General features: G+C 28.0%; 1 protein-coding gene across 1 annotated transcript; it reads right to left on the bottom strand.

Annotated features, from left to right (window-relative positions):
* Positions 1 to 1,105: 1,105 nt before the first annotated feature.
* LOC113378715 lies at positions 1,106 to 4,092 on the bottom strand. Its single transcript, XM_026619278.1, has 5 exons — positions 3,528 to 4,092; positions 2,747 to 3,347; positions 2,407 to 2,693; positions 1,320 to 1,585; positions 1,106 to 1,252 (listed from the first exon to the last, which is right to left on the bottom strand). The coding sequence occupies exons 1-5, from the start codon at positions 4,090 to 4,092 to the stop codon at positions 1,106 to 1,108; spliced, it is 1,866 nt and encodes a 621-aa protein (XP_026475063.1).
* Positions 4,093 to 9,771: the final 5,679 nt, after the last annotated feature.

The raw sequence follows: 9,771 nt of genomic DNA, 5'->3' as shown, positions 1-9,771 counted from the left end.
TTTTATATTTATCAGAAAGTTTTGTCGGCTTCTACGTCTCTGGTTCTTATATTCTACGTTATCTGGTTCTTATTCTTTATGATATATAAAATAAAAAAAACGTCGAAACTGACTTTATTTAGGGTCCCATACCAATAACGAAGATCAAAAATTATGGTTTGAAGACCTAAAAGGTGTACATCACATATTACACATCTAATTATCAAATTAAAAAAAAATCGAACATTCTCAAAAAAAAAATTAAAAATTTACAATTTTTTTTTCGTAACTAAAAAATACGTTATGTTTGGGGTAATTGTAAAAAATAGATCACTGATTAATGGACGCCCCCTTACCTGATGGTACTATATGTCATACACTTCTAGTTTGCGTTTGCATCTTATGCAAATCTGCACAATAATGTATTTATTTATAAAACAACAAAGTATTATCATCATCATTACTTTGTTACATCTGAATGAATTTCGATGTCAACTGATCTTACGCAACGCATAATTTTCGCTATTGCGAAATATCAAAACTAATTTCTGTCGTTTAAAAAACAATATAATTTCTTCATTTTTAGCTGTTTCAGAAAAAACATTGCATAATGAAACATTTTGCGTCATAAAAAAACTATTTTTTTTGTATTCCTTGTTTTGTTATTGAAGTTGTTGCGATAGGTCAGAAATTTTATTTATACTTATGTGGTAATAAAAAATTTTCTGGTGAAATTTTACTTCACTTGTTCTTTTTTTTTTTTTTTTTTTTTTTTTTATTGGCTTCCTCTTATTATACAATTAGCCATATAACATACATTTTAACTTAAATATTTTCTATATAATTTTAAATATACATATTTATATTTTAATTTTTGATCTAACTAAAAATTCATATATTACTCTATAGCTATTCTTATTACAAATTAATAGATCTAAGTTAAACGGTTTGATAATATCTAAATTTCTATATATATAATTTAACATTCTTTTTCTGTTTTCTTCATATTTTTTACATTCCAGAATTATATGTTCCAGAGTACCTTCTTCCTCTCCACATTTACATATATCTGAATTTATCACTTTTATTCTATGCAAGTGTTTCGCATAGCTTCCGTGTTTGGTTCTTATCCTACTGATGGTGACAATAAAACTTCTTTCTTCATTTTTAAACTCTTCAAACCATGGTTTAAACGATAAACAGTCATTATATAATTTGTAATGCCTTCCTTTTCTTTGCGATGTTTCTCTCCATACTTCTTTCCATCTCTCCTCTGATTTAATTTTAATTTTCTTAATTATGTCACCATATAAGCATTTATTATATTCTTGTCCGCTTACACTTGCTATTTTTGCCAGTTCATCAGCCTTTTCGTTTCCTTCCACACCTATATGACCTTGTACCCATCCAATATTTATGTTATTTCCAATCCCTGTAATTATCTCTATATCATTCAATATTTCAAAATATATTTTTTCTTCAAATTCTATTGTATTCATGAACTTCTCTAATTTATTTACACAACTTAAACTATCTGTTAAAATCATAGTTTTTTTATACTTATTCATTTTAGCTATTCTAACAGCTTCACGAATAGCTATTAGTTCTGCCGAATAAATAGAAATAAACTCCGGGAGTTTATAACATATTGGTATTTTTTCCTTTTCAATCCATATTGCACATCCAACTCTATGTGAAACATTATTTCTCGACCCATCCGTATATAAAATTATACTATTAGGTCCATCGTGTTCTATCCACTTTTTATACTCTTTTTTGACTACAATCGTTCTTTTATTATAATACAGTTTTTCATAATATGGATGAACTCCATGGACTACGTTAAATTTCCTATAATCCTTTAAAAATTGAAAACTGCTTAGAATGTCTGGTACTTTTTTGTTTATCCAATATGTGCTCCTGTCTATACATCTCCATATTTCCATCAGTTTGTAATTCAACACAGATTCATTATTTATTATGTTTTTCAAAATATATTTATCACATAAGAGCTTTCGTCTTATTTCTAATGGCATTTCTCCACTTTCCAATAATAATACATTTGTTGGCGTTGACTTCATTGCTCCTATACATATTCTAAGACATCGATATTGAATCTTGTCTAAATCTTGAATTTTTCTACTGTTACTAAATATCCAAGAGCCATAATCTAATTTTGGTCGAATTAATACTCTATATAGGTTTAATGCTGAACTTGGATGTAAACCATTCCAAGTTTTATTTAACATTCTTAATATATTTATACTTTTTTCTGTCTTTTTTTAATACTTTCTATATGTGTCTTGAATGCCAACTTTTGATCTAGATAAATTCCTAAAAAATTATTTATTTCTTGAACTTTTATATTATAATTTTTTGTTTGAATGCTTGTTGGGAAATTTCTTTTATTATGTCTAGTGAATATACCAATCGTACTTTTTTCTTCTGATAATGTTAAACCATTTTTGCTCAACCATAAATTGTATAAATCAATATTGTTTGTCATAATCTCCAAAGCATCTTTTAATGTTTTCCTTTCTACATAAATCACAACATCATCAGCATATTGTAAGATCTTTGTTCCAGGTACCCAAATTTTTTTTAAGTCATAAGCATATAAAGCATATAATAAAGGACTCAGTATACCCCCTTGCGGAAGTCCTTTGTATAAGTATCTTTCATATTTTCTATCATTCATCTCTAAAACTATTTTTCTTTGAAAACATTATAAATTATACTTCGTACAAAAATTAATGGCAAACCTAACTTTAATAATTTATCCATTAAAATATTAGGTATTACATTGTCATAAGCTCCCTTTATATCACTAAATAGTGCTACAACATATGTATTTTTAGAAAATGCCAAATATATGTCACTAATAAATATACTTAAATTATCCATTGTACTATGTTTTCTTCTGAAACCAAATTGAGTTCTTGGGAATATTTTATTATGTTCCAACCACCATTCTAGCCTCCTCTTTATCAATCTATCTTTTATCTTGGCTATGCACGAGCTTAAAGTTATTGGTCTATAGGCATCTATTTCATTTCTATTTATATTTGGTTTTCTTAATAAAATCACTTTATTAATATGCCAGTCATCAATTAATTCAGGCCTCTTCCAATATTTATTAATTATCTTTAGTAATATTTGTTTACCTTTCTCTGGAAGGTTTCTTAACATTGAATATTGAATATTATTTAATCCAGGCGCTGTATCCGTTCTTTTATTCCAGGTTTTTTCTAGTTCCCATTTTGTAAACGGTTTACTTAATAAATCATTTTCCATTTCCGCATACCCATTTAAATCTTCATCAATATTGTAACTAACTCCTGGTGGTGCTATTTTGTCTACTAGAACATCTAATACATCATCACTACATTTTGATACATTTCCCGATTCACCCATATTTAGCATAGATCTTACCATTTTGAAAACTTTCCTAGCGGGCGTTTTAGGTTTTATATTATTTATATAATTATTCCAGCTTTCTCTTTTTTTCAATTTGAAAATTCTTCTTACTTTTGCCTTGAATCTATTACATTCCATAAAGTTTTCCCAGTTTGCATTATTTCTGTATTTTGCTTCTATTTCTCTTCGTTTTTTAATTAAATCCAAGCACTCATTATCAAACCACATTGGTCTTCTGGTTTTATTTCTCACCTTATTAATTTGTATACTGCTGTTAGCTGCACTATCAATCCAATCTAATAATTCACTATAACTAACTTCTGTTGTAGAATTATCTATCTTTTCGCATTTTTCTTCTATAACGGATTTATATTTATCCCAGTCTGCTCGTTTACAATTCCATTTTCTTACTGATGTATTTATATATTTGTCATTTTTCACATTAAGTTCAACATGGATTGGAAAATGATCAGATCCCAGTGACTCCTTTTGCACTTCCCACTTTATCTTATTTATTATTTCTGATGAACATAAAGTTATATCAACCACCGTTTTTGTATTTTTGAATACCAGAGTCGGACTTCCATTGTTCACTAAATATAAATTGTTTTCTTCAATTGATTCCAATAGTTCATTACCATATCTATCACTATATGAGCAACCCCACGCATAATGGTGAACATTAAAATCTCCCATAATGATACAAGGTTTTGGGATTTTACAGAATAATCTATTCCATTGCTCTTTTGAAATATTCGTTTTGGGAACAACATACAATGATATCAAATAAATTTTTTCCTTATTAACGTTAACTTCTGCTGCACACATTTGACAATTATTATCTTCGACTGATTCAAAATTTATTTCATATTCCCTACTATCTATATTTTTATTTATAAATAATGCCGACCCTCCTTTATTATCGTTCCTATCTTTTCTTATACAATTAAAATTTTTTAGATTATACTGCCTATTCTTATTGAACCAGGTTTCTGATAATGCTATTATATCTAATTGTTTATTATATAACCACTCTTCTAAACTTTCTTTATTTGCATAAAACGATCTAATATTCCATTGCATTATTCTCATAATTTAATCCTTATATATATAAAAATTAATAACAATAATTAATTAATTGATTTAACATTACTTAACCAAATAAACAAATAAATACAATAGAACCTTAACTATCTTCTTATTATTTCTTTTTCAATATATATTTATTATACACACATATATATATATACATACATACATACATAATTTTTAAATTTTAAATTTTAAATTTATACCTACATACTCACACATTAATCTTTGCTAAATAAATAATTAATCAATTCCTTCAGAATAAACCATTTCTAATGATTTTTTTTCACTACCTTTACCTAAACTTTCTAAAACTAATTCTAATTTTGTTTTTATCAAATTCATATTATCTTCTTTATTTACATCTATCCCATATCTCTGATCCTCTAGTTTTTTAATTATATTCATAATATCACTTCTCAATTGTATCCTCCGTGCAGTTGATATTTCTCTAATCTCATTTCTTTTATTCCTTCTGTTTGAGTTAGTACTATCATTTCTTTCTACTAAATCTACCCCTGACCGATGTTCAAAATTTCTGTTGTAAAAATTTCTCATATTATTCCTATTATATGGCTTATTTATTCTCATTAACACTTCTTTGTCATAATATTCTTCTTTTTCCTTCCAATTTGATAGTATTTGATACCTATTACTACTTGATGTACTTGAATTCCGTGCAGTGGTATTAATGATTTCTGGGTAACTACTTTCATATGTTTTAAACTGATTGGTGTTACCAACTGCTTCAGCGTATCCATTGTTTTGCACTATCTTTCTTGTTTCGGAATATGTTATATTCTGCATTGCCATAATCTCTTTAATTTTTTTATTTTTCAAGTAAACCTCACAGCCTTTATCATCCGCTAGATGATTTCGATAACATAGACCGCATATCACTAATTCACTTTTACATACCTCCATTTTATGTTCCTCTGCACACTTTTTACAACGTATTTTACTTTTACATTGGGCCTGTACGTGACCATACCTCCAGCAATTGTGGCACTGTATTACTTTCTGAATAAATGGTTCAACCCTACAACTCACTGAATGTATATAAACTCTTTCCGGTAATTTATTACCTCTAAATACAATTTTGACTCGTTGTGATCTAACCTTTTTTGTTTCATTATTTCTACCCTTTAAACATTTAATTGCCAAAACTTCACAATCACTTCGAATACTGCTCAATATTTCTTTTTCATCTATTTCTGGGTCAATATCAAAGATAATTCCCGATCTCATTAATTTGTGTCTAGGTATATATGCATTAATGTTAAATATTTCTAATAAATTTTCTCTTATTATTCTATTTGCACTCTTATAATTTTTCAATACTATATTTATTTTATTTTTACCGATTGATCTGATTTCTTCTATATCTTTACTCAAATTTATTAAATGTTTATGAAAGATTCTTCCTACTGCCATTGGGTGAAATCTTCCAATATTTTTATCTTTACTCTCAGCATGCACTATGAATGGGCCTTCATCCGTTTCTTGATAAAATTTCATTTCTTTAATGGTTTCCATGTCCTTTACACACATATTATACCAATTATTATTGTTTTCATTGTTTTCATTTACTACTGAATTATTATCACTAGTTTGATTTGCATTTGCCTCTTAATTACATCTGCTTTTAACTTTTATTTGTACTTTCCGATCTGTCATTTATTGAATTATTACCAGTCATTACATTATTTTCATTATAAATTCTATATGTTTCACCATCTTTCCTATTAATTATTCCCGATTTATCTCTAATATTAGTAGTATCATTTACCCAATGAATTTTGTCACCTTCTGTGACATAATATGTATTATTATCCCACTCCAATTCACTTTCACTACTTGTATTTATATCGACATCTGATAACGATTGTGACTCACCGCCACCCGGGTCAGGTGGCTCGGTATCCATAATAACCCGTTATAATTTCTTCTATTCACTACAATCAAAATTATACTATTAAATAAATATTTTGAACGATGTGCTCACTACGGCTGCCGAAACTCGACTATTCACTTGTTCATCTTTTTTATTTGTAATAAATACAGGAAACTTAATTTTTAGCTTTCTGTAGGGTAAGTTATTGTAATCGTCCAAAAATCGAATATCTTCACGTTTTGAAGGTTTTTGAACATTCTGCTTGTTTTGACAAAATAATTGCTTTTGGAAAAAATATGTCACGAACATTTCTTTTTCAATTTTTTTTTTAGATTTTGAATATCAAAAATAATTCAGATTTTAATTTTAATTCTTACTAAAGTTCTGCTTCGTATAACTTTTAGGTTTTTTATATTTTTACTTACTCGCAACTTTTCAATAATAAAATTATCAATTATTTTTTTTACCAATTTACAATCCGGATTAAATGCGCCAAATTTTGATGAAACTTGTCAACACACTATAGTACATTTTTATTCAAAGAGCCTCTGAAAGTCGTTCGATTTAAAAAAATTAAATTTATAGTTCAACAAAAAGTCTTTATTTTTGAAAACTTGGGCCATTGTGCTATTATTTTTTACTGTGTTAGAAATATTATTTACGGTTACGGTTCCAAAGTTTAAATGAACAACATTATTAAAAATTAATCACAATAAAATTATTATAATTTTACCATAGCATTATGTTGCACTTAAAAGCTCATAATTTTCAAACATGAGATTTTTTTTTCTAATTTTCTCAGGAGTTAATTTCAATACTATCATCCAGATTCGTCTTGACGTCAACCTCTGGGACACCCTGTATATATTAATAAATGTACATATCGGCGTTTATCTTGCATTCTATCATAATTTGCAGCCAATTCAAACTAATTAGCTACCAATTAAAATTAATTAAAATATCCTCGTCCATCGAACGCTTTTTAATAATCTCGAAGACAACGCGTGCACGGTTCTTATTAAATCGTCTATAACGATAATTTATTTTTATATATACATACATATATGTATATGTATATATACATATACGGTAAAACCCCGATAAGACGATTTTTCAGAGGCTGAACGAAAAACGCATCTTACGGCAGAAAATAATATTAAAATTACATTAATTGTTAAAACAATGAAAATATTTTTATTTTTAGTTTTAGTTTATCAGCATTTACTGAAAAAATGAATTTTGAAAAAAAAAATTCCAAAAGCTATAGTTTTATCAACACAAGTAGATAGTTTTGTGAATCATTCAAATCGGATGCTGTTTTCTCAAAAACTGCCATTTTTGTACATTTAGCTGTGTATCTTCTAAATGGCTGAACCTGCCTTTGTCAAAAACTAATCAGCACATCTCCCTATCACTAGGAATTGAAATGTTTTCTGAATTAATCAAATCGGTTCATCCGTGCGGCCGAAAACGTGGACAAACAATTGCGGACACACAAAACACACACACACATTCATTTTTTCTGAGGCATGCGAAAATGTTCTGAAACCTCTGAAACGTGACGATATGCAAAAAATTTTATTTCAGATTTTTTTGCGATTCAAAAAAATTCAAAAGATGACTCAAACCAAGATTCAAAACGGTGCTTTAAAAAAAATTAATCGAGGTTTACTTTTTATAGCATTTAAAAATATGTTACATTTTTAGTTTAAATAAAACCAAAATATTGATTATTTTCAATATTACTTCAATTTACACAACTATTAGCAATATATCTCATAAAATTTCATCCGATAATAGCCAACCGATGGGTTGCATTGGGGCAAGGAATTATATCACAACACCTGCATGATTTTTTTTTTTCAATTTTTAAGATGCAAAAATTAGTTGCCGGGTATAATAAATGTATATTAAGTACATACTTATGTTTACTAAATGTATATTAAGTTGACATGTTTACCACCGGTCTCTCCTATATAAACACTTAATATCATAATTGTTTGTTATTAAGATTATTATGTGTGTAAGGGCGATGTAATATAAGAATTTAATGAATTAAAACACGACATATCATATGACAGAATGATGCAATTCTTTCGTGAAATTATAATTCGTGGAAGTTTTATGACCTACTTATTTCTATTTTTTCGATAGGGTGAATTGTTAAAATGAGTAGAATAATAATAATTATAATAATAACTAGCTGGTATTGGTATTTTGCTTCGAGGCAAGTTATATAAACTTCCCTATAAATAATCGACTTAATAAATAAAAAATAAATTAATTTATGAGTGATTAAAAGTATTCCGAGTGGATTTATTACACATAATTGAGAATGAACGAATACGTTATCTCGACTATTTTCTAAAAAGAAATTTTCACAAATCAACAATTTTATAATTGAACCATTTTCGTAGGACTATAATGGTTTAGTATGTTCATTAAGACCAAGTACTCTATCGTTACACCAAGTAAATCGTCTAATTTTAATTTTAACAAACGTCAAAAAACTACTCATGTCCTCAAACTTAGATGAGTTTTTAAAATTAAACTACTTGTCGTAGGGCTCTAATATTTCAGTAAGTTCTATAAGACCATGATATATAATATATCGTCAAAAAAAAGTTCCATAAAAATCAGCTTAATTTTTTTTTGCAACAGTTAATTATAAGAAAGCGGCTCTGTAGATTTTCACCTAAAACTAATTAGTATCATTCCCAACTAATATCTTTCGAACAGTTTTCGATTTTTTAAAATCGATTCGGTAGTTAGAGCTTAAATTTGGACGAAAAGTTTAGAATTTTTTTCCAAATTACAGAGAAACGGCTAGGCAGATCATCGCACAAAACTGACAAACGATAGTCCTCATCGAGATACATCAAATGGCTTTTAAATTTCTGAAATCGGTTCAGGCGTTTTTGAGCAAACATCGATGAAAGGTCTAATTTTGACAAATGCCAAAAAAACGATACTAATTTTTGCAAACTTTGACAATTTTTTAAAGTAGGGCCGTAATATTTTAGTATGATCTATAAGACTATGGTATCTATCGTCAAAAAATTGATAATAATCGTCGAAAAAAAATTTTAACACTTTATTACAAGAAGACGGGCCGGCCGATCTCTACCAAAAACTAATCAGCGCGATTCCCAACCAATATCTTTCGAACGGTGAATTTTCAAAATCGATTCAGAATTACGGGCTGAAACGTGGACGAAAAATTCTTCACTTTTCTGCTATTTATAAAGAAACGGCTTGGCCGATCGTCGTACAAAAATAGTCTTCATCGAGGTGCATCGAATGGCTTTTAAATTTTTGAAATCGGTCCAGCCGTTTTTGAGAAAATGTCGATTTACGGCAAAAAATCTGTTCACACACACATACTTTTTCCA

The sequence above is a fragment of the Ctenocephalides felis genome, unplaced genomic scaffold, assembly GCF_003426905.1.
Source record: "Ctenocephalides felis isolate EL2017-DRISC unplaced genomic scaffold, ASM342690v1 CF-g0.4_SCAFFOLD_01886, whole genome shotgun sequence".
NCBI lineage: Eukaryota > Metazoa > Arthropoda > Insecta > Siphonaptera > Pulicidae > Ctenocephalides > Ctenocephalides felis.
Note: the sequence above shows the minus strand (reverse complement) of the source record. Positions and strands in the feature narration are given on the sequence as shown.

Coding starts and splice junctions, on each gene's coding strand:
- LOC113378715 (XM_026619278.1), bottom strand. CDS start 4,092: ATGGGAGATTTTAATGTTCACCATTATGCGTGGGGTTGCTCATATAGT. Junction 3,348..3,527: donor CTGGGAAAACTTTATGGAAT/GTAATAGATTCA, acceptor ATGATGTATTAG/ATGTTCTAGTAGACAAAATA. Junction 2,694..2,746: donor TTAATGGATAAATTATTAAA/GTTAGGTTTGCC, acceptor ATGTTTTCAAAG/AAAAATAGTTTTAGAGATGA.